The sequence below is a fragment of the Equus caballus genome, chromosome 10 (genome assembly GCF_041296265.1).
Source record: "Equus caballus isolate H_3958 breed thoroughbred chromosome 10, TB-T2T, whole genome shotgun sequence".
NCBI classification, from domain to species: domain Eukaryota; kingdom Metazoa; phylum Chordata; class Mammalia; order Perissodactyla; family Equidae; genus Equus; species Equus caballus.
In genome coordinates, this window is record NC_091693.1 from 84,794,485 (window position 1) to 84,820,515 (window position 26,031).

Consider the following 26,031-nt stretch of genomic DNA (forward strand, 5'->3'; position numbering starts at 1 on the left):
CAAAGTCTCACCAGCTTTAATATGACTGAACCCGAGGATGTTGGTTTGTCATTTGAGAAAAGGCCGCTGCCCCTGGATGCAGTTCCTTTCTTGATGCCAGAGACTGTTGCTTAAAAACATATATACTTTCCCCCAAATTTAAACAAAACATTACAAAAAAATGGAAAATAGAGGGAGAACAACATTCTGTATCCCTCATATTATCACTGTTTGTTGTACTTGCTTTTAGTTTTTTGTGTGCATATTGTCTTCTTGCTTTTGATGATAGTTTTTATGCACTTTTATAGGAAATCTAAATATTTGAATAAGTATATGGAAATTTTTCCTTAGAGTTTAGTTGGAGCCTCCATTTATATAGTGTTCAGGTAGTCACAACGTTCAGTACACAGAATTTTTGTCTGTATTGTACTTCATTAAACTTTTTAAAAAATTTTATTGAGGTCATAATAGTTTATAACATTGTGAAATGTCAGTAGTACATTGTTATTTGTCAGTCACCACATATATGTGCCCCTTTACCCCTTATGCCCACTCCCCAACCCCCTTCCCTTCTGGGGACCACTTATCTGTTCTCTTTGTCTGCGTTTTTATTTATCTTCTGCATATCAGTGAAATCATATGGTTTTTGTCTTTCTCTGTCTGGCTTATTTCACTTAACATAGTATCTTTAAGGTCCATCCATGTTGTTGCAAATGGGACGATTTTGTCTTTTTTATAGCTGAGTAGTATTCCATTTATATATATGGCATGTCTTCTTCATCTGTTCATCATTTGGTGGACACTTGGATGCTTCCATGTCTTGGCTATTGTGAATAATGCTGCAGTGAACACAGGAGTGCATAAGTCTCTTTGAATTGTTGATTTCAAATTCTTTGGATAGATAGGCAGTAGTGGAATAGCTGCGTCATATGGTATTTCTACTTTTAATTTTTTGAAAAATTTCCATACTGGTTTCCATAGTGACTGGACCAATTTGCATTCCCACCAGCAGTTTTCTCCACATCCCCTCCAACATTTGTTGTTTTTTGTCTTGGTGATTATAGCCATTCTAACAGGTGTAAGGTAATAACTCATTGTAGGTTTGATTTGCCCTTCCCTGATGATTAGTGATGTTGAACATCTTTTCATGTGCCTGTTGGCCATCTGTATATCTTCTTTGGAAAAATGTCTGTTCGTATCCTCTGCCCATTTTTTGATCAGATTGTTTGTTTTCTGTTGTTGAGTTGTATGAGTTCTTTATATGTTTTAGAGATTAACTCCTTTTCGGATAATGATTTGCAAATATTTTCTCCGAGTTGGTGGGTTGTCTTTTTGTTTTGTTCATGGTTTCCTTTGCCTTGCAGAAGCTCTTAAGTCTGATGACGTCCTATTTATTATTTTTTCTTTTGTTTCCCTTGCCCGAGTAGACATGGTATTCAAAAAGATCCTACTAAGACCAATTTCAATGAGTGTTCTCCCTATATTTTCTTCTAGGAGGTTTATGGTTTCACATCTTACCTTCAAATCTTTAATCCATTATGAGTTAATTTTTATGTGTGGCAAAAGGTAATGGTCTACTTTCATTCTTTTGCATGTGACTGTCCAGTTTCCCCAACACTATTTATTGAAGAGACTTTCCTTTCTCCATTATATGTTCTTAGCTCCTTTCTTGAAGATTAGCTGTCCTTAGATGTATGGTTTTATTTCCGTGCTTTCAGTTATGTTCCATTGATATGTGTGTCTGTTTTTGTACCAGTATCATGCTGTTTTGATTACTGTAGCTTTGTAGTATATTTTGAAGTCAGGGATTGTGATTGCTCCAGCTTTGTTCTTTTTTCTCAGGATTGCTTTAGCTATTCAGGGTCTTTTGTTTCCCTATATGAATTTTAGAATTCTTTGTTCTATTTCAGTGAAGAATATATTGGGATCCAGAGTGAGATTGCATTGAATCTAGATTGCTTAAGGTAGTATGGGCAATTTACCTATATTTATTCTTCCAGTCCATGTGCATGGAATATCTTTCCATTTCTTTATGTCATCATTGATTTCTTTCAATCATGTCTTGCAGTTTTCATTATATAGGACTTTCACCTCCTTGGTTAAATTTATTCCTAGATGTTTTATTCTTTTTTTGTGATTGTAAATGGGACTGTATTCTTGAGTTCTCTTTTTGTTAGTTAATTATTAGAGTATAGAAATGCAGCTGATTTTAAGTTGATTATGTACCCTGCAATTTTGCTGCAGTTGTTGATTATTTCTAATAGTTTTCCAATGGATTCTTTAGGGTTTCCTATATATAAAATCATGTCTTCTGCAAACAGTGAGAGTTTCACTTCTTCCTTGCCGATTTGGATACCTTTTATTTCTTTTTGTTGCCTAATTGCTCTGGCCCAAACCTCTAGTATTATGTTGAATAAGAGTGGCGAGAGTAGGCACCCTTGTCTTGTTACTGTTCTCAGAGGGATTGCTTTCAATTTTTCCCCATTGACTATGATGTTGGCTGTGGGTTTGTCATATATGACCTTTATTATGTTGAGGTACTTTCCTTCTATACCCATTTTATTGAGAGTTTTTTATCATAAATGGATGTTAAATCTTGTCAAATGCTTTCTCTGCATCTATTGAGATGATCATGTGGTTTTTATTCCTCATTTTGTTAATGTGGTATATGACCTTGATTGATTTGCAGATGTTGAACCATCCCTGCGTCTCTGGTGTAAATCCCACTTGATCATGGTGTATGATCCTTTTAATGTATTGCTGTGTTCAGTTTGACAATATTTTGTTGTGGATTTTTGCATCTGTGTTCATCAGTGACATTGGCCTGTAAATTTTCTTTCTTTGTGTTGTCCTTGTCTGGCTTTGGGATCAGGGTGATGTTGGCTTTGTAAAATGTGCTAGGAAGTGTTCCGTCTTCTTCAGTTTTTTGGGATAGCTTGAGAAGGATAGGTATTAAATCTTCTTTGAAAGTTTGATAGAATTCTCCAGAGAAGCCATCTGGTCCTGGACTTTTATTTTTTGGAAGGTATTTTGATTACTGTTTAAATCTTTGTACTTGTGATTGGTCTATTCAGATTGTCTGTTTCTTCTTGGTTCAGTTTTGGGAGGTTGTATGTCTAAGAATTTATCCATTTCTTCTAGATTGTCCACTTTGTTGGCATATAGTTTTTTGTAGTTTGCTCATATAATCCTTTGTATTTCTGTGGTATCCATTGTAATTTCTCCTCTTTCATTTCTAATTTTATTTATTTGAGCCTTCTCTTTTTTTTTTCTTAGTGAGTCTGGGTAAGGGTTTCTCAATTTTTTTTATCTTCTCAAAGAACCAGCTCTCAGTTTCATTGATAGTTTCTGTTGTTTTTTTGGTTTCAATTTTGTTTATTTCTGCTTTAATTTTTATTATTTCCCTCCTTCTGCTGACTTTGGGCTTTGTTTATTCTTCTTTTTCTAGTTCTGTTAGGTATAGTTTAAGATTACTTATTTGATATTTTTCTTGTTTATTAAGGTGGACCGATTTTGCTATGCATTTCCCTCTTAGGACTGCTTTTGCTGCATCCCATGTGAGTTGGTATGCTATATTTCCATTTTCATTTGTCTCCAGATGTGTTTTTTTTTTTTTGAGGAAGATTAGCCCTGAGCTAATTACTGCCAATCCTCCTCTTTTCACTGAGGAAGACTGACCCTGGGCTAACATCTGTGCCCATCTTCCTCTACTTTATATGTGGGACACCTACCACAGCATGGCATGCCAAGCACTGCCATGTCCACACCCAGGATCCAAACCCCAGGCTGCTGAAGCAGAATGTGCACACTTAATAGCTGCACCACTGGACTGGCCCCTCCAGATATTTTTTGGTTTCTCCTTTAATTTCTTCAATGATCCATTGATTGTTCAGTAGCATGTTGTTTAGTCTCCACATATTTGTCATTTTTCCAGCCTTTTTCTTGTGTTTGATTTCTAGTTTCATAGCATTATGGTCATAAAAGATGCTTCCTAAAAGATTTCAATCTTCTTAAATTTGTTGAGGCTTGCCTTGTTTCCCAACATCTGGTCTGTCTTGGAGAATGTTCCATGTGCACTTGAGAAGAACGTATGTTCTCCTGTTTTTGGATGGAGTGTTCTATATACATCTATTAAGTCCATCTGGTCTAGTTTTTTGTTTAGTTCCACTATTTCCTTGTTGACTTTGTGTGTGGATGATCAATCCATTGATGAAAATATGATGTTAAGGTCCCCTAATATTATTGTGTTGCTATTAATATCTCCTTTTTGGTCAATTAATAGTTGCTTTATGTACTTTGGTGCTTCTGTGTTAGGTGCATATGTATTTATAAGTGTTGTGTCCTCTTGGTGGAATGTCCCTTTTATCAGTATATACTGCTCCCCTTTGTCTCTCATTGTCTCTTTTATCTTGAAGTCTGCTTTGTCTGATATAAGTATGGCAAAACCTGCTTTCTTTTGTTTGCCATTAGCTTGAAGTATCATCTTCCATCCCTTCCCTCTAAGCCTGTGTTTGTCTTTGGAGCTGTGATGTGTTTCCTGGAGGCAGCATATTGTTGGGTCTTGTTTTTTCATCCACTCTGCCACTCTGTGTCTTTTGATTGGGGGATTTAATCCATTTACATTTAGAGTGATTATTGATATATGACGGCTTAATGCTGCCATTTTGTCAGTATTTTCCAGTTGTTCTGTATTTCCCTTGTTTCTTGTCCCATGTATTTCAAATTGCCAATTCAGTTTGGTGGTTCTCTAAGATGATTTTCTCAGTTTTCTCTTTACTTATCATTTGTGCCTCTGTTCTGATTTTCTTTTAGTGGTTACCATGAAGTTTTTATAAAAGATCTCACAGATGGGATAGTCTGTTTTCTGATAGCCTGTTATTCCCTTTGTCTAAGCAGGTTCCATCCCCTCCCTCTTTCCCTTCTAAGTTATTGTTGTCACAAGTTACTCTGTTTTGTGTTGTGGGTTTGTGGTTAAAATCAAGCAATTATTTATTCTTGATGTTTCCTTCCCTTTATCTTTAATATACAATTAAGTGTTTGCCAATCTGTTCTGATAAGACAGTTGCGATTTTCTGATTTTGTCCACCTATCAATCTCCTTGGTCAAGGCTTTGTAAACCCTTTCTTTTATTTTTTCAGGTATGAGGACCTTCTTAATTATGTCCTGTACAGGGGGTCTTGTGGCAATGAACTCCCTAAGCTTTTGTTTATCTGGGAAAGTTTTTATTTCTCCATCATATCTGAAGGATATTTTGCTGGATAGGGTATTCTTGGCTGAAAGTTTTTGTCTTCCAGAATTTTGACTATATCATTCCACTCTCTCTTAGCCGGTAAGATTTCTGCTTAGAAATCTGCTGAAAGCCTGATAGGAGTTCCTTTGTAGATTATTTTCTTCTGCTTTGCTGCCCTTAGTATTTTTTTCTTTGTCATTGACTTTTGCCTGTTTTACTAATATTTGCCTTGGAGAAGGTCTTTTTACATTGGTGTAATTAGAAGTTCTATTAGCTTCTTTTACTTGTAATTCCAGTTCCCTCCCCAGGTGTGGGAAGTTCTCAGCTGTTATTTCTTTGAACAAGAACAAGCTCTCTGCTCCTTTCTCTCTCTGGAATACCTCTAATCTTTGTGTTGCATTTCTTAATTGAGTCAGATATTTCTTAGAGAATTTCTTCATTTCTTTTTAGTTTTAATTTTCTCTCCTTTTCCATCTGAAGTATTTCTATATTCCTATCCTCTAAATTGCTAATTCTGTCCTCCATAATATCAGCTCTGTTATGTAAGGGTCCTGGATTTTTCTTTATCTCATTCATTGTGTTTTTCACCTCCAACATTTCTGATTGGTTTTTCTTTATAGTTTCAATCTCTTTTGTGAAGAATTCCCTCTGTTCATTTATTGTGTTCCTGATTGCATTGAACTGTCTTTGTGAGTTCTCTTGTAACTTGTTGAGTTTTTTTATGATAGCCATTTTGAATTGTCTGTCATTTAGATTGTAGATTTCTGTGCCTTCAGGATTGGTTTCTGGGTGTTCTTTTTCCTTCTGGTCTGGAGTATTAATATACTTCATACTATTTGATGGGGTGGATTTGTGCCTTTGCAGAGTGATAGTATCTGGTCACAGATTCCACCTGCTGCCACTGGGGGTGTGGCAGGAGCTGTGTATTCTGAGCCCACCATGATCCCTGTCAGCTGTGCCTGTCCAAGGTTAGGCCACTCCTTGGGACTGCAGCAGCCCTGTGGGCTTGCCCACTCAATGGGAAAGGAATCACACTGGGGCTCAGGGATGCTGCCGTCCACTTGCATAGTCCAGCTGAGACGTTCTTTCCACTTGGGGGCCACAGTGGTACTATGGGCATTCATAGCGGCCGGGAACTCATTTGCCTGGATGCTCACATCTGCTACTGTCTCTTCCTAGGTCACACTGACTGTTGTGCTTGGTAGGCGGGGCCTCCCCACTGGGTCCAGAGCCTGAGCCACTCCCTGGCGACCACAGCAGCACTGTGGGCTCTCCTACTGGATGAGGAAGTGATCATGCAGGGGCTCAGGGCTACTGTCACCTGTTCCTGCAGTTGCACTGAGGCCCGCTCCCACCCCTGGGGCCACAGTGGTGCTATGGGTGCTCCAGCCAGGAGAGCAGTTGCATGCATGTACAGGGCTGCCGGGGGCTGGAGAGTGCTTACCTATCTCCACCACCTCCCCTGGGGTTGTCCATCCACCTTCAGATGTATAGCTGTGCTTGTCTCTCAGGCATCCTGATGTGCTGTGTGGGTGTCCTCTGCTGATCAATGAATGTCCATTTAGTTGCAGTTTGAAGAGGGAGAGAAAAAGAAACTGCTCACTCTGCCATGTTGCTGTTGTCTCCCATTAGATTTATCTTCAAAAGAATGCCTCAGGGGGGCCAGCCCTGTGGCATAGTGGTTAAGACTGGCGTGCTCTGGGTTCATGGATTCAGATCCTGGGAACAGGCCTACACTACTTGTCAGTCATGCTGTGGTGGTGACCCACATGTAAAGTGGAGGAAGATTGGCAACAGATGTTCTCTCAGGGTGAATCTTCCTCAGCCAAAAAAAAAAAAAAGCCTCAAGGTTAGTATTGTGTTATTCCAACAATATCAGTAAAATAATTTAGTATTTGTTTCTGTGTCATTTTGTAAGGTGTTTATTCACATAATATGTTCTAACTTTCAGAAGAACATGTTGCATTGACCAGGTTACTACATTCCTTTAAACTTTATAATAAACTATGTATATGCATATACGGTAATATTAAAGTCATATTCATTCAAAATTGTGGCGACAGAGCCAGTTTGATGTAATGGAAAGCAGGAGAATTTGTAAAGAAAATAAATTTTATTATTAAAGTATTTATAAAGAAGTTAAGTTTATGTACAGATGATGAAGTAAAACTAACTTGAAAAGCAGTTGAAAAGTATAATTCACGAATAGCCTGGTTTACCTAATTTTCATAGGGTTTTTAGACTTACAAGTTCAAAGAAATAAATTCTTAAAGTGTTACATAGTTATGAAAAAAGGACTGAATTTTAGACACTACTATTTGAACTCATTACTGAAAATTTGCAGGATAAAGAGCAATTTCAAATTTTTAACGTGTAAAATTGAAGAAAATGATTGTACGTTTGAACTAATAGGATCTGAATCTATGAAATTTGACCATCTCTACTTGAATTATGCATCCCAATATGCTGCTACTAACTGTCATTTTTGGTGGATGCTGGTGGGCTGAAGAGACCAAGCCCATCTTTGCACACCGTGTACGCATAGGTTTATGGCGGTAGCTGCTTGTGGGGGCAGGTATGGTGTATGGCATCAGAGGCCCTGTGGCTCAGCTTCCTACCTTGACCTTGAGTGATCCTGTTTTTCCAGAATAAAATGTCACCTTCTCCTTTCCTAGCATTACATAGTAGCTTACAGAGCTAAGAAGATATTGGAAATTATGCATTTATATGGTATTTCTCCACATTTTACAAAGATGAAATTGTGCTGAAAAGCTTTTTGCAAAGAGATGAATATGGGATTTCATTCCTTTTTTTTCCGACAGAATGTAATTTTGTTAAGAAGTGCATGGGATTGAGAGATTGCTAAAAATTTAGCCTGCTGGAATTATAATAGTCTTTGCAAATCCTTTTTTTTTAAATGAGAGAAGTCCCCTTGGTTAGCATGATAAAAGATTCCAAGTGCGTTTATCACCTAAAAGGAAAAATGAAAGGATGTTCATTTGAACATCACGTTTTCTCTTATTTTAACTGTCATTTACCCCAAAAGATGGAGAGAATATGCCCTGTGTTTTCTGCTCCTTATGGGGCATCTGTTCGGTTGCCGGTACCTTTGGGCCCTTCTAGAGTACTGTGTTCCTACATGAAGTCGTGGACTTCTAACCCCCACAGGCAGGTGGGCACCCCAGCAGCCTGCCGACCCTTCCCCTCCATGGCCTGGACTAGGCTGTCTTCAGAGGCAGCAGAACACCGTAGCCGCACTTCATTGAGAACCAAGCCAAGACCAGCGTTTCTCCCCAGCAGGGTGTCTGAATCACAGCCCCGCATCGTGAGGACCGGCAGAGCCTCTGTTTCCTGCCCTGCCTCTGTGCAGGCCCCTGCAGGTGCTTTCCTTTCTCACCTCTAATCTTTTAACCCTTTCCATTGTCCCTGTAGGGGAGGAAAATTGTTTTTTTCTTTTACCCTCCAAGTTCTCCTGTTGGGACCCTGTAAAACTAGGCTGACAGAAGATTAAAAGAGAAAACAAATGGTTTATTAATGTGTGCAGCACACATCATGTGGGAGAAACCTCACTGAAGAGTAACACAAAGAGTGGTTAGAGCTTGGGCTAATATAGCATCTTTTTTCTTTTTTTTTGAGGAAGATTAGCCCTGAGCTAACTGGTGCCAATCCTTCTCTTTTTGCTGAGGAAGACTGGTCCTGAGCTAACATCCATGCCCATCTTCCTCTACTTTATATGTGGGACGCCTAGCACAGCATGGCTTGCCAAGCGGTGCCATGTCTGCACCCGGGATCCAAACTGGCGAACCCTGGGCCGCCAAAGAGGAATGTGCAGACTTAACCGCTGTGCCACTGGGCCTGCCCGATACAGCATCTTAACAAAGGAACAGTACATTTGGGGAGAAGTGACAAGATGAAGGAAAAGGGCTTTAGGCTTTCAAGGGTGTGCAGCCTGTGGGAAGGTGAATCTGTGGGAGCTCTGCTGGAGCAAGGCTGGTTTGTACGGGCCCACCTTGGCTGTGAACTCCCCTGGGAGAGGGGATTTTTGTCAGTCTTCTTTTGCAGAAGTTTCTGCTTTTCGTCAAGTGAGGCAGCTCCAGGAAGCTTTCTTTCTCTATCTGTGGATTCTCATTTGCCTCTAGCTCAAAATAATGCTAATGCCCAAGTGGCATAAATTTTGGGGTGGCATATTCTTATTCCCTATATCCACTCTTATTTTACTTGATTTTCAAATACTTAAATGAATTTACTTTGTACCAGATGTTATTCTAATCATCTTACAAATATTAACTCATTTAATCTTAACAACTCTATGATAGGGACCCTTATCACCCCCATTTCACAGATAGGGAAACTGAGGCACAAAGAGGCTAAGTAGTTTGTTAGTAAGTGGTAGAGCCAGGCCTCAAATCTAGGCAATCTGGCTCCAGATTCTGTGTTCTTTTTAAAATTGTTATTATTATTTATTATAATATATATGTGTGACATATAATAAACATAAAGAACAGTATTTGGTACAGAGTAAATGCTCAATCAAGAAATGTTAGCTATCATTATCATCATCATGAAATAGTCTCTAAAAGCATTACTGTTACTGGTTGTGTAATATTCCATTGCATCATAATTTGTTTTACTATTCCCTTGTTGTTAGACTTTTTAAAAAATTGAGGTATAATTGACACGTAACATTCCATTAATTTCAAGTATATAACTAATGATTCGATATGGGTATATATTGCAAAATGGTCCCCACGATAAGTCTAGTTGACATCTGTCAGCATACGTAGTTACAAATTTATTTTTTCTCGTAATGAGAACTTTTAAGATTTACTTTCTTAACAACCTTCAAATATGCTATACAATTAAATAGGCAATATGATATTATTAACTATAGTCACCACATTGTATGTAACATCCCTAGGACTTATTTTATAGCTAGAAGTTTGTACCTTTTGGCCCCCTTCATTCATTTCGTCCCCCGACTCCCACGATTCTGTGTTCTCGTCTGTTACACTGTAAGTAATCAGCTGGACTCCGAAACAGTTTCCCAGAGCACCCCCTCGCCCCCTGTCCTCCCTGCCTTAGCTGCGGCCTGGCTCTAATCTGAGCTCAGAGCTTCCTCTGGGTGAAGGCTGCTCGTCTCATGCCCTGGGGCCCAGAGGTGTCATCCAGTGCTCTTACTTCTCTGCTGCTTTGTTCCCGTTCTACGGTCACACAAAAGTGTTTTCTTAATGGTGATTCATGCTGTTGAGTTTTGTTACCCTCTACCTTTTGCTCTTGTCTGAATATTCCCTTTTGCTTTTTAAGGACTTTGTTCCCTAGCTCACGTGGGACCCTTGCTTGCTGCAGCACCATGAACACAACCATCCAACCATCCCGGCTCAAAGTGAGCTGTGGAGTTGTCAGAGCTGACTTTGCATCCCTGTGCAGCCTGTTACCAGCTGAGTGACTTTAAGCAATTTACTTAACCTTTCTGTTCCTTTATTTGTGAAAATGAGTGTAATAGTAACTGTTCTGAAAATAAAATGAGATAACATACATGAAGTGCTTAGCAGTGTTTGGCACATATACAGTGTTAAATAGATGGTAGCTATTATCCTTAATAATAACAATAATAAATACCCACCCACCACTACTGCTATCATAACTATTACTTATCTTAAAATCCCTTGACTTCTTTGATGGTAGCCTCCCACACCTGTACTCCACTCCAGTAGTTCATAAGCAGAGTGAGACCTTTGACTAGTCATTGGCCAGAACTATTGTTACTGAACCAGGTTTGTCTTGCCTGCTGCATGATTATGCCAATCACTGAGAAGAGGAGATTACAGCAGAGAAAGGGTTTATTCACAAGGCAGCCAAGTGAGGAGACGGGAGAATGAAATCTGCCTCCCCAAAAATGGGGACTAGGGATATTTATAGAGTAGGGAGCAAGGTGGTCTAAAGATGATTGGTGGTAAGGAGAAGTAAGGTAATTGATGAGCTGTGCAAGCATAGTCAAGCTGCATGTTCACAAAATGGTGGCATTACCATGATCTGAGGGTGGAGTTTTTGACTTCTTGACATCAAAGGGTCACCTAGGGCCCAACTGATGAGTCAGTGGTCTTAACCTGCCTGAACTTAACCTGCTGAACAAGGAGGCAGCTCTCAGTTCCTGAAAAACTCAAGCACCCGTTACCATGGTGACCTAAGCATCAGAGATGTTATCTATAGGGCGGGTTTTAGCAGTGCATTATCTAACCACTTTTGCAATACACAACTAACTGAGTATGGTTATAGTAAGTTGGCCCCCTAGTTTCGCCATTCTCTTTCTTTAAATTGGATATAGTCGTCTGTCACCACAACCTCCCATCCTTCCTTCTTTTTGCTGAGGAAGATTTGCCCTGAGCTAACGTCCATGCCAATCTTCCTCTATTTTTCAGTATGTGGGCTGCCAAAGTGGAGTATGCCTAACTTAACCACTAGGCCGAAGGGCTGGCTCTTCCCACCCTTCTTGCTATTTCATTTCCTCTCTGTTACTACTCATGCTCTGCAACCTTATTGAGGCCTCTGATCTCCTCTTCCTGGCCAACATGGTTTATTCCTTCTTAAGCTAATCAAGGCCTCATGGTACATCACTCTTGGTGGCTCTTTCAGGTGTCCTGTCTTCTGTTCTTCTGTTTGACCTGGCTGGCAAACACCAATGGTAGATCAATTCAGTCATTTGCTTTTTTGCCCCAACACCTGGACAAAGTAAAATCCTAGAACCCGTCTTCACTCATTCTAGATATTCAGTCATCAAATGCTGTACATTTTCTCTCTTAAGTATCCCTCCCATCCATTCCTTCCTTTCTGTTCCTCTTGCTGTGCTTCAGATCCAGCTCTTTTCATCTCTTATCTCTACTTCTGCAATAGTCTTCTTGTCTCCAGTCTGTTCCTTTGTTTCCAGAGTATTTTTCACTGCACAAAATGAATCATTTTTATGTTCCCTGCTTAAAAGAATATATCGATTCTCTGTTGGAGATAGGATAAAATCCATTCTTCTCACTGTGGCATTGATGATGTCAGCTGTTGACTCTTCCTGTCTGTTTAGCCTTATTTCTTGTGTTGCCTCACACTGCACCCCTGTTGTGGATGTCCTGGACCTCTTGCAGGTACCCTGATGCTCTGTGCCATTTCACATCTTCAAGCCTTAGCTTCCACTGCTGCCATCTCATAGAACACCTTTACACGCCTAACGTTATCAGAGAGCAATCGCTGATCTTTTTTAAAATTTATTTTTAACTATGGTAAAATACATGACGTAAAATTTAGCATCTGAACCATTTTTAAGTGCGCAGTTCAGTAGTGTTGTGTGTTCACATTGTTGTGTAACTAATCTCCAGAAACATTTCTATCTTGCAAAACTGAAACTCTATAGTCACTGAACAATATTTAAAATATTTAAAAATATTTGAATGTAGTTTATTGGCTTAATATTTATGAATCTTGTACTAATTAATCATCAGTAATCTTACAGTAAATGGTGCATTTGAACAAATTCAGGACTTATTATATCACATTTAAATAGAAGGGTTTTTTTCCCAGCTTTAATTTTTAACTTTTTAAAACTTTAAAAATTTTTTTCGGAAGTATTTAATTTAGCCCAAATTGTCTATTTTTATTTTGTTGCCTGTGCTTATGTTATCATATCCAAGAAATCATTGCCAAATCCAACATCATGAAGGTTTTCCCTTTTGTTTTCTTCTAAGAGTTTTGTGGTTTTAGCTCTTATGTTTAGTCTTTGATCCATTTTAAGTTAATTTTTGTGTATGATATAAGGTAAGGGTCTAACTTCATTCTTTTGCATGTGTATATCTAGTTTTCCTGACACTATTTATTGTCCTTTCCCCATTGAATGGTCTTGGCATCCTTGTCAAAAATCATTTGACCGTAAATATGAAAGTTTGTCTCTGGGCTACGTATTCTGTTCCATAGGCCTTTATGTCAGTACCATATTGTTTTGATCACTATAGCTTTGTAGTAAATTTTGAAATCAGGAAGTGTGAGATCGCCAATTGTGTTCTTCTTTGTCAAGATTGTTTTGGCTATTCTGGGCCCCTTAAGCTTCCATATGAATTTTAGGGTGGATTTTTCTATTTCTGCAAAAACTGCTATTGGAATTTTGATAGAGATTGCATTAAATCTGTAGATTGCTTTGGGTAGTATTGACATCTTAACAATATTGTCTTCCAATCCATGAACATGGGATGTCTTTCCATTTATTTGTCTTCTATAATTTCTTTCAGCAGCATTTTGTAGTTTTCAGTGTGCAAGTCTTTTGCCTCCTTGGTAAATTTTATTGGGAAGTATTTTATTATTTTTGATACTGTTGTAAATGGAATTGTTTTCTTAATTTCTTTTTAAGATTGTATTACTGATGTTTTATAAGGACTCATTTCAAGTGCCACTTCCAAAATAAAGGCTTTTTCTCCTTCTTCAAAGTAGAAAGGACCGTTTTCTCCTCCAATCCATCTGTAGGATAGATGTCTACTGCAGAAAGTGTAACACTTGATTGCATTTGATTGTTTAGAACTCTATGTTTGTCAACTAGACTGAAAGCTCTTGGAGCGAATCTTTCATCTTTGTGTCTCAGAGCCTGCTCTGTAATAGCAGCTCAAGAAATATATTTTTAATAGATGTATAGACCAATGAAAAACATGTGTGATGTAAACATAAAAGTCTAATTGAAAGCACATTTCATCCTACACGGTCTCTCTTCCTTCATTCACGTTCATGTCTAAATCTTTGAATAACATGATTTTATGAGCATAAAATCCAGACCTGGTGTCTAGAATTCCCTCTAGATGAAATACCAGAACTCTCTCTGAAAGTTCGCTTGGACTAGCTGGTTGTTAGGATGAGAAGGGACCTGAGGGAGAATTTATTCTGGGCTCCTGTGCAGGAGCACAGGTTGAATCATAGGAGAGCTGGGCTAGTGTTCGAGTGCTCAGTCTGGTTCCCTTTCACCTCACCTGTAGTGGAATGAATGGGATTCCTCTGGCATTAAGGTGTAATTTTAAAGGCTTGTTGTTAAGAATGAAATGTTTTAAAATCCTATTTGACATCAGTTAGAAATATCTATTTAAAATAATGAGTGTAAAAATTTTAAATGGAAGTTGGTTTCAGCATTATGTCAGCCTTTATGTCGAAGCATATAGTTCAAATGACTTAAGTAAAACCATCTGAAATGAGACAGTTTAAACAGCATATGGAAACAAGAATCCTTTAAATAGTAATAACATAGGAATGACAAAAACAATTGTATCGCTTTTACTTCTTTAAAGTTTTAGATGACTAAAAAGTGATTCTCAAATTTTATTGAGATTTTTCACATTGTATGTCACATAATTTTACTGTAACTTAAAATGGCATTAGAAAGTATCCTCCACCTGGCAAACAGGGAAAGAACTTATCGCCTGCTGTTGGACGGTGTATTGTTTAATCACGAATCAGTCTTTTTAAAACTAAAATCTAACTTATTTCTATTGCATCCACTTACTGAAATAGAATTTATAAGCTTAAGAATATGTTAGCACCACTTAATTTTACATTTCGTGTTGTAGGCTATTCTTATTAATAAACCTTTCTGTGATTATCCTCAAATTATAGATCATGCTATCATATAAACATCGCTCACAATTTTAGAAAGAAGGAAAAAAATGGCAAAATGGAGAAAAAAAGGAGAAAAAATATTTGCTTTGCAAGAAAGGGTATATAATTAAAAATACATGATTTTATTAAAATTGATCTCTTGCGGATTGCTTTGAGATGACTCTTAGCAATTCTTTTACATTTTAGGTATACATTTATTGTTGCTACGTGTTTGAAAGAGTTCACCTGAAGAAAACTTCTTATATAAAATAAATATATATATAAAACTTAAAAAACAGGTAAAACTTCCCAGTACCTAGCGTACTCAGTAAATGTTTTTGAATAAATGCACAAAACAAAGAGAAAAGATAAAACTGTATGTGTTCAGGATCACAGAAGTATTGTTTATTTATTAAATTATTCATTTCAGTGTTCTTTTATATAGCAAAGTCTCCTAGTGTTTAAAATATGTTTTTAAGAAATTGTTCTTCAGACAATTTGCATCTTGAGCTATGAGGTAAATGGTAATATGTAGGAAGCGTTCTTAGCTGACTTTTGAAGGACATTTGATGTATTCGCTGTGGATTTTCTCATTAGTGCTTGAGGAATGTCTGTGGTACTAGGAGGAATTGAACAATCTCTTAAATTATTCATAAGCTTCTCTTCCAGAACATAAGTTAACAGAGACGAAAAATGACATGTGATTCTCATACTAGTAAAAACTCTTCTTATCTCAAGAATGATATTTCTATAACCATTACCTAGTCCTCTGGCTGAGCAAGAGATTATACTGCTATTAGGAATATAAAATCAATACTAAGAAGTACTTTTCAAAAAGAAGGCAGCATTTTCTTTTTCCCTATTTCTGGTACCTAGAGAATGTACTGTTTTGGAAAAACGAGTTAATAAAAATTAAATGAGCTTTGTGACAAATATTATTTAAAACAGCATTGTGAATAGATATCCGTCATCAAAGATTTCTAGCCCAGTGAATAATGAGAACTATTGGGTCAAAATTTGATGTAACTGAAACCAGTAAATTGAAAAATGTTATTTCTTTAGAATATATTACTAATAAGATTGTTATATCAAATAAGATAATATGTAAAAACTAATATAGATAATAATGAACAATACAAATGCCTACTATTTTAATTTCTGTTAACAAAACTCCTTTCCTTATATCTCTTGTATTTTTTAATAATTTGAACATCATTAAGTCCTTCTCTTTATTGGGCTGGATTCTGCCTCCTGAGACCATAAGCTCCATGAAAGCAGGACGGGTTTGCTGTCTGCAGCAGGTAATGTGCCTGCCACACACTGGGCACGTATGCTCAGTAAATAACTGAATAAAAGAATTTTTGCTTTCACACTTTCATGCTATTTCTGTTTTTTGGGTTGGTATCAACATGTTGCTAAGTTGCAACAGAAACTCTTCTATGTGCTAATTCTTCAAATGCTTGAAGACTTAGAAAATATGCCCTAATCCCTTCAGTTTAATCTTAGGAACTTAGTAAATTAGTCCACCATGGTGTATGTTAAACCGTCAGATGTTGTCAATATTTGACTGTTTTTGACCCATAAAAATGACAGTTTTGTGTGATTCAGCCTAGCATTTTAGCTCTAGCTCCATTTAAAACAGTTGAGAATATGCCAAAATAGAGAGGGCCAAAGCTGGGTTATGACAGGGTAGTTGGGAAAAGATATACCTGTTTGTAATTTATATGAGTTAAATGTTGATATGTTAATTATAATAGTACTTGTTATGAATATGCTCTTTTTTTTTTTTGAGGAAGATTAGCCCAGAGCTAACACCCACTGTCAATTCTCCTCTTTTTACTGAGGAAGATTTGTCCTGAGCTAACATCCGTGCCCATCTTCCTCTACTTTATATGTGGGGCACCTGCCACAGCATGGCTTGATGAGTGGTGTGTAGGTCCACACTCGGGATCTGAACCGGTGAACCTCAGGCTGCCGAAGCAGAGCATGCAAACTTAACTGCTACACCACTGGGCCAGCCCCTGAATACACTATTGTTTTAAAACATGTGTATGCTGGACTGTTAAATTTGTTTTTTGGCTGCCCGACATCTCAACTCTTCCCCACCATCTCCACGTCAGATACACTCTGTCACAGATTCCTCTGCTGCAAGGGCAAGGGAACATGATGTTGCTTTGACCCATCTTTGAATCAGAAGCTAGCAACCTGAACAAAGAAGGACCATGCAGATAGGTTGTGTCATCAGTGGTATCTACCTCCAGTCTAAGGCAGGTGGCAGCAGTTCTAGCCCTTTGTGTGCTGTGCCTGGTTTCAGTAATGCCAGCTAGAAGAGATGGTGGTGTCAGTGGATCTGTTCTCCACCGTAATGTTGGCCATCTCCTTGGCTTCATAGCCTTCATCTTGGTATGTTAGTCCTCCCAGTGTCCTTATATGAATTCCCTTCCTGCTTAACTCAGCCAAAGTTGTCATCTGTTGCTTGCAACTAAAACCAGTGTTTTCTTGCCATTTTAATGGTCTATTGTTTAACTTTCTGTATAGAAGAGAGAAGGAAAACCTTTTCACGGCAGTGACTAGCAGTGAAGGATTTTTAGGACATGCCCCAATTTTATGAATTGTGATTGAACTATCATATTTAGCACATATTAGCATTTATGTGCAAGATATTAGCATTATGTTAGCATTAGCAAGATATTACAAAAGTAAAATAAGGTGAGATTTTGAAAATGTGGTGAGATAATATATTGAGATACTGAGTTTTTCTCCTTTTATTTCCTGTGTCCCATGTCCTAGCTTAGCCCCTTTTCAGGCAGTGGTACCCATGTTCTCAGAAGAGAGAGAATACAGCAGAAGAAATAGAGAGAAGGCTTTGGGGTTTCCACAGCTAAGCATAATGATAAGTTTTCCTGCCCTGATGCTAGAAAAGATTCCCTGGGTTGGGTGAAGAAGAGAGTTAGAGGTCAAGCCAGAGTGTGAGTTCTTGCCCCTCCATCAGCCCATGAACGAAACAACAGAGACCCACGTAAGTCTGAGAGCAGGAGTGACATGGGCTTCGTTCCTGAGCAGTGTCCATAGGGGCAGCCAGGCCAGAATTCCCTGTGCTCCCAGAGTGGCGGTGGAGGCGAAGAGGAGAAAGGAGGTTTGGTGTAGCCTTGTAGAGTTCTGACCTCTTCCACCTTGGCCTGGAAACTGCTATTTCTGTGTGCTGAAGAGTAGCAAGGAGGTGGTAAAGGGCCTCAGACAGCTCCGTTGAGTTGCTGCTTGCTCTGGTTTGATGTGGTGAGCAATAGAATGAAGGCTTCTGTACCTGAGAAGGCACAGAGATTTCAGAGAGTCATTATATGTGGGAACAAGGTCCAGCTGCAAAAACCAACCTTGGTGCATGTCTCAGGAGATGCCAGATGGCGACCCAAGACCCTGCCCCCTGACCCCCCCATCATGTAAAACACTGTGATTCTGTTAGCTGCCTTCCCATTCAACTGAAATACAGTCCCAGGGAGAGAGTTCAAATTGCCTGAGAGGAAATTTCTTCCACCAGGAAGAAATATATATTCTAGATGAACTATAGATGAGTAAAGAAAGTTACCCACACATGAATTTCCCTTGCTTAAAACCCTCAACATTTCCCACCGCATATAGAATAAAATCCAGAAGTTTTGCTATGCCCCATAATACCCTGCCTACTTCTCTAAACCCATTTCTTACCTCTTGCCCAAATGCCCACTCACTCTGCTCCGGTGATCCTACCGTTTTACTGTGTTTGGACCTACCGAGCTCTCCTCCCCTCAAGACGTTCCTTCTGCCACGAGTACTGTCCCCCTAGACACGCACTCCATTCTCTTCTCCACCTCGTTCGGGGGCTGCTCAAATGTCTCATCTTCCGAGCAGGATTCCCAGACCACCACGTTTAGGGGAGCACCCCTTTTCCTTCCTCATCACTTGGTGTATCCTCACCTGTTTTGTTTTTCTTTGTATCACTGATCGATACCTGACGTTGTTTTATATATTTGCCTGTGGCACCCAATGTACATGGACGCTGCACGAGGGCAGGGGGTTCGCTTTGTTCATTGTTGTATCCCCAGTACCTACAACAGTCCCTGGCATAGAGTAGGCTCCCAGTAATTATTTGCTGAATGAATGAAGGAATGATCAAATCTGGGCGTGTCATCTGAAATGCATATCTGCTGTACAAGTTTTAAGGTAATCTGACCACATTTTGCCTTTTGTTTGAGAATGTTTCTTAGAAGGAGAAAGAAGATTTTGGATTCTTCACGTAGGAGGCAGCATGAACTTTGTAGTCACTCGGATTTGAGTTCGAGTTCTTTCCTCACCGCTACCTGGCTGAGTGATCTTTGAATAAGCTGTTAACATTTCAGAGTCTCAGTTTCTTAATTTTTTTTTTTTTGAGGAAGATTAACCCTGAACTAACTACCGCCAGTCCTCCTCTTTTTTGCTGAGGAAGACTGGCCCTGAGCTAACATCCGTGCCCATCTTCCTCTACTTTATATATGTGGGATGCCTACCACAGCATGGCATGCCAAGCAGCACCACGTCCACACCTGGGATCCGAACTGGTGAACCCGGGCTGCCGAGAAGTGGAACGTGCGAACTCAACTGCTGCGCCACTGGGCCAGCCCCTTCAGTTTCTTAATTTTTAAAGATGCAATAATAGTAACTTACCTCCTAGAGTTGTTTTGAGGAGCAGATGATAAAGCATACATAGAACACTCAGCACAAAGGTGATGCTCAATTCAAATTCCGCAGGTGCTGTTGAACACCTGTTGGAGCCAGGCGAGTGCTCCACGCACTTGAGGACTGAGCTGGTTGACATGCAGAAGCTCCTCTTCTGTGACTTGCAGGCTCTCTTCCCTGCTCTGTGTCCTCTGTGCCGTCCAGCACAGTAGCCCCCACACCGAGTATCACTGGCAGGTCTTACAGTTAGGTCATTGGTAAATAAAATGCAGCCATTTAATTCTCCTCTGGTGGAAATATTTCCATTTTGAAACTTTACTCTTCTCTGTGAATTATATTCATGTTATTTTATTCTTTTCATATGGACCAGTCATTTTAGCAAAACTCTTCATTTTTGCAGAAAGGATAATGTGATGTCTTTGTTTTGATCATTCTCCCATCTTTTTCATTTTAGGTTCCCAGGCAAGAAAGCTGAAGTCTCACACTATGTAAGAAATATTCAGGCAGAATGGACATATGTTTGGTTTTGTTTTCATCTAAGTATTTCTTGTTGTAATTTTGCGCATCATTAGTAATCTCCAGATTCCAACAGAGTTGTTGGTTAAAACTAAAGCATTCTTATGACTCTACTATTGCATTAAAAACATCTTTTATTTTTTATTTTTTTGGTGAGGAAGATTGGCCCTAAGGTAACATCTATTGCCAATCTTCTTCTTTCTGCTTGAGGAAGATTGTCACTGAGCTAACATCTGTGCCAGTCTTCCTCTATTTTGTATGTGGGATGCCGCCACACATGGCTTGATGAGCAGTGTATAGGTTCGTGCCTAGGACCCAAACCCACAAACCCTGGGCTACTGAAGTGGAACGTGTGAACCCAACTGCTATGCCACTGGGCTGGCTCCAACGTCTTTTATTTTTGAGGACACATTTCCTGGAAACATTAAATAATCTTTTACTGGGTTCATGGTTTTTTTTTTTGAAAGATGGGCACCTGAGCTAACAACCGTTGCCAATCTTCTTTTTTGTTTTTTTCTGCTTTATCTCCCCAAACCTCCCTGTACATAGTTGTATATCTTAGTTGCAGGTCCTTCTAGTTGTGGGATGTGGGACGCCACCTCAACGTGGCCTGACGAGCGGTGCCATGTCTGTGCCCAGGATCTGAACCCTGGGCCGCTGCAGCGGAGCGCGCGAACTTAACCACTCGGCCACGGAGCTGGCCCCGGGTTCATGGTTTTTAATTGTTAGAAAATAGACATTTAACACTGATCAAAAATAACTGAATTTAAAAGGGACAATTTCTCACTAAACATTTGTATTGAATATGGTCTTATTTGAGATTCAAAGACATCCTGTGCCCTATGTATCACCAGTTTCTATTTTTTTTTGCGGACATTTTTGGTGGGGTTATTGCTACTGAAGGGACCCTATATAAGTTTTTTGATCACTGGTTTTCAAACTTTTTTGGTGAGTGTTGGAATCCTTTTAAACAATGAAGTGATACTCAGAGCAGAAGCTCAAGGTGTAGAACAGGGAAGCTTCTCTGCCTGAAACTGGTGTGTGTGGCCATGGTGGGAAGAGGCAGATTCCTCTGCCTTCCTCTTCCTCACTGAGTTGTTGAGGCAGCTCTGTGCCCTTCGCTGATCCCAGGGGTCAAGCTGAGTTCTCAGCCCTAGGATTGTAGGGTGGAACATGACCAGAGCAGACGTGAGGGCACCTGGATTCTGGGTCCTTCTCTACTAGCAACAAAGAGTGTGACCTTGAGCATGGACTTCCTATGTTTCCTTTTTCTTGTCTTTAAACTTGACTTATATATTAGCCCTACCTGATTTTGAGGTAAAAAGACCAAATGAGAAGTTGTTTACCAAAGGCCTTTGAAAAGTATGAAATCTTCACACGAACGGCAAAGAATTCTGTCCCCCTATTTGTGCATTCTGGTACGATTCTTGAGCACTCGTAGCAACGTCACATTGCTAGTGTAGAATCAGTTTGTTATTGTGCTTCTTATTTTATTTTTATACGTTCAAAAGTAATACATGCTCATCGTAACCACCAAACAATATGCAGATTCGTAAAGAAAACGTTACTAATCTCCGCTGCCTTTCTTCAATCTCAACTCCCATCCTCGGATCTTCTATCCTGTTTTTCTATGCCAATGCAAACATAAATAGAGAGAATTATTTTCTTTCCCTATCTCTCTCTGAAAACAGACCGTGGAATCATGCTATAGATGTAGTAACCATACAACTCACCCTTTTGCTTCATGGATCATGGACATCTTTTCAGGACAATGTGGGCAGCTCTAATTCACTCTTTATTATGACAGCCCTTAGTATGGCCATATGGTAATTCAGCAACCACTTCTTTATGGATAAAGGTTATTTCTAGCTTGTGCTGATTCAAACAATGCTAAGTATCTTCTGTATAGAATTTTATGTGCTGATACTTGTATTTTTGTGGGTTTTCCTGGAATTGGAATAACTGGTTCAAAATGCTTGTGCAGTTTACATTTTAATAGTTACTGCTCCAATATTTTCCCTTGTGGTTGTGGCAACTCCCATTTCCCAACAGGCATTATTTCTTCAAATATTTTCTCATCTTCTTTTCTCTCGCCTCTTGAAGTTTCCCCACAACTCACTGATGTTCTATTGTTTTCTTTCTTTCTTTCCTTCTTTCTTTCTTTCTTTCCTTCCTTCCTTCCGTCCTTCCTTCCTTCCTTCCTTCTCTCTCTCTCTCTCTTTCTTTCTTTCTTTCCTTCTTTCTCTCTTCCTTTCTTTCTCCCTCCCTCTCTCCCTCCCTCCCTCCCTTTCCTTTCCTTCTTCTCTCTGTGTTTCATTTTGGGTGGTTTCCATTGCTATGTTTTCATGTTAATTATTTTTTTTGTTCTGCAATGTCTAATCTGTTAATTCTGTCCAGTTTATTTTTCTCAGACATGGCAGTTTTGATCTCTGTAAGTTTGATTTGGTCTTTTTTATAGCTTGCATATCTCTACTTCACAAACATGAATACAGTTATAATAACTGTTTTGATGCTGCTAATCTAACATCTGTGTCAGTTCTGGGTCACTTTTGGTTAATTGATTTATCTCCTCATTGTGGGTCGTATTTTCCTGTTTGTTTCCGTGTCTGGTCATTTTTGATTAGACACCAGGCATTGGTGAAGTTTACCTCATTCGGTGCTGGATAGTTTCCTATTCCTATAAATATTCTTGGGCTTTGTTCTGGCACACAAGTTACTTGAGAACAGTTTCTCCCTTTTGGGTCCTGCTTCTAAGATTCTGGGTGGGACTAGAGCAGCACCAGTCCCGGGCTAGTTTTTCTTATACTGAGGTCAGACCCTCCCGTCTATTCTATCCATGGCCCGTGAGTCTTGAGGTTTCCAGTCTGGCTGATGGGAGCAAACAGTATTCCAGCCCCTGTGTGAGTGCTGGGCATGGTTCCCTTTAATCCTTTCAAATGTGTTACTCTATCCTCAAGTAGTTTGCTCACATTTATGTGCTGGTCAGTACTCAGCTGAATTCCCTAGGGGGACCCTTTGCAGATCTCTGGATCTGTGCAGGTGTCAATTTTCCTGTACTCTGTCCTGTGAGCTCTAGATGTCTTGGTCTCTCCTACTCTCAGCTCTTTTTCCTCAACCTGGTGAGATGACTGGGCTCTGTCTGGGTTTCTCCTCCTTGCACAGAGGTTTAGACGCTTAATGATGGAAGCTGGGGCAATGAAGGGCTCACCTTGTTTGTTTCTCATCTCTCAGGGATCACCGACCTTCACTGCCTGAGGTACCATGTCTTGCAAACCATTGTTTTGTGGACTTTGTCCATTTTTCGGTTGTTTCAGATGGGAGGGTAAATCCAATTCCTGTTATTCCATCTTGGTCAGAAGGAGAAGTTTTAGATAAGAAGGGCAACAGAGAAGCTACTATTTTTTATACGTATGGACACCACTGGGATGTTCAGTGAAAATCAGCATCATATCAGCCAAACAGTTATTTTATTAAATATTCCCTCTTAAAGTTACTTTTGTTTGCTTTACCCAAAGTTTGAAATCACTGTAGATTTGCCTGTTATAATGTGTTTATCATACACATGTTCTTTCCTCTTTTTTAAGGAAAAAAAAACTCAGGCACATATATAATCTTCATTATAAAATAATTTATTTTTTGAATTGCCATTTTTATAATTAAAGGCAGCCATCTGTTAAACAGTGGCATTTTTGTATTTGTTTTTATTTTCTGTAGAGGCTGCAAAAAGGACATTTCAAGAGAAAGGGATCTTGGCAGGGGAAAGCAGAAGTTTTAAGCCTCATTTGACCTTCATGAAATTGTCCAAAGTACCATGGCTCCGGAAGAAGGTGAGTGGATGTTTTTATGGCAAGCCTTGTTTGACTGGACACACCAGCCTTTGGCAAGGTTGGGGGCATGAGTGACATCTTGTAGTAGTTTTCCCATACCCTACCACTGTTGCTCCTGGGATCCCAAGTCAGTTTGGTTCCAGTTCCCAGGACGCTGAGTTGGCTCCCGAGCCTCCACGGGGCTTGTAACAGCTGTGCCCTCCCTTACCATGGTGGCTATCAACTGCATACCCGACCATCCTTTATCTACTGCTGCTTCGTCTGTTGCCATGTCTGCTACATCCCTTGAAGAGCCTCAGGGTGCTGCCAGGGTTCTGTTTTGTTGCTTTCTTTGCTTACGGTCATTTGTAGCCTGCTGTTCTCAGAGCTTCCTCCGCTGGCCTGCATACCCTGGTGCTGCTCACTGCAACCGGGTTCTTCCAGGTGGGACAAGACTTTTTATCCTCCTTTATGTAGCTCTTTCAAGGTTTCCAGAAGATCACCTTGCTCTTTCATCAGTTGCCTCCACTGAGGGCTTGGAGCAAGTGTTCCAGGGACTGGGCGAGAGGGTAACTGAGGGACCCCGCCACCCCAGGTACTTAAAGTACTTCTCCCTGAGGATGGTCGACAGTGACACAAGCCAAGGGACATGTCTTTTGACTCCCTTTGTCTCAGAGTGACTTTCTTCCTTCCCAGGCCATCCCCTCCTCCCTCAGAGGGTGGAATAACTTTTGACTTTCTTCTGGATTCCTGAGCATTTCTCCTGGAAGCCCAAGAGCACCCTTCATTGTTTTTCCCATTTCAGCCTAGGGACTTTCTCATGCCGGTTAAGACGCCTGCTGACCTGCTCTGATATTCCAGAGTTTTGGAGATGGGCATGCACATTAGTGTTTTCTCCTGCTCTCTATGACCCTTTGCTGCACTTAAGACTGATTTGCAGCTCTGTAAATGAAGGTCATGTCTATTAGTAAGTAGATCCTTTTTCTAAATTTGACACATTTTGTATTTAATGTCTCTGTGCTCAGAAAGTCTTTTTGGTGTTTTAAAACATGTGTTTGGGTGATTGACCATCCCGTGCTTATGAGTTTTCTACAAACTATTGTAAATAACTCCTCAAAAAGATATCTTGCATGTTGGTTTTTTTTGGGGGATAACTATGCCACAAACTCAATAATAATTATATTAGGTACCACTCCAAAATATTTAGGTAAAAATAATTTGTGTAAATAATAGATTTTGAAATTTGGAATAACTGATGAAACTCATAGACTGACGGTTTATTGTTTTGCTCGTTATCTTTCTCGTTTTGCTTTCAAATGGATTGTCCTCTTCCCAGTGGTTTCAAACTTAATCACAGAATGACAAATCAGTGGTGAAGGTAATATCTGCGTTTCAAAATGTTTCTTTGTCTTTGCAATATTAACTTTGAAATGAGAGCACCCAAGGACGTCTGTCAAAGGAATGTTTAAGCTGCTCTAGAATCGCTGTTTCAACATTTCAGACTGTGTTCAATGATTCCTAGGCAGTAATGTCACAGAATCTACTCCTGCCCTTTATAGAAGAGAGAGACGAGATGTGGAAAGGTTAAGTGATGGAATGAGGTCACATTGTCCTCAGGTGCAGAGCCCTGTCTAGAATCCATCTCATCTTGTTCTCAGTCTCATATTCTTCCCTCCCACTGGCCAAGTCCAGTTCCTCCACGTTCATTTCTACATGTGAGGAGCTCCCAGGTGCAAATCGTATTAATTCAACAAGTATTTCTTGAGTACCTTACTGTGGGCCAGACACTGGGTGCTGGGCCTTGGGTGATAATCAACATAGAAACAGTCCCTGCTTCAATGGTGTATGAAATCTAAATCAGATGGCATTTTGTTTAGATCGGAATGCTTAATCTTTAGAAAATAAATTATGATCTTACTCTTGCAGAAAGCCAAATAAGAATTTTTTCTTTTAATTTGTGGGGTGACTCTGTTCCTGTTTACCCCTGTGATGGTCAGTGATTCTGAATACTTATGAAAGTACATCTTGAACTTTGGGATTCATGAGTCACCTGGGGTGCTTGTTGAAGCTGCAGATTTCCACCCTCTGACTTTAGATCTGGAGGTGGGTCGAAAGACCTTGACTTCTGATGGTCAGTCGGTGCCACAGGTGATTCTCATCCAGATGGTCTGCAGGGTAGTATGCACTGAGACCTGCAGGCTT

The 26,031-nt window shown here is 39.6% G+C and overlaps 1 protein-coding gene across 10 annotated transcripts in view; it reads left to right on the forward strand.

Annotated features, from left to right (window-relative positions):
• The window catches only part of AKAP7 (A-kinase anchoring protein 7), a 141,698-nt gene that overhangs the window by 34,852 nt on the left and 80,815 nt on the right, over nt 1–26,031 (forward strand). For all 10 annotated transcript variants that reach the window (XM_070223847.1, XM_023651086.2, XM_023651085.2 and 7 more), the window contains one exon: nt 23,738–23,850. In XM_070223847.1, coding sequence (XP_070079948.1) covers nt 23,738–23,850 — 113 coding nt within the window. The remainder of the gene's footprint in view (nt 1–23,737; nt 23,851–26,031) is intronic.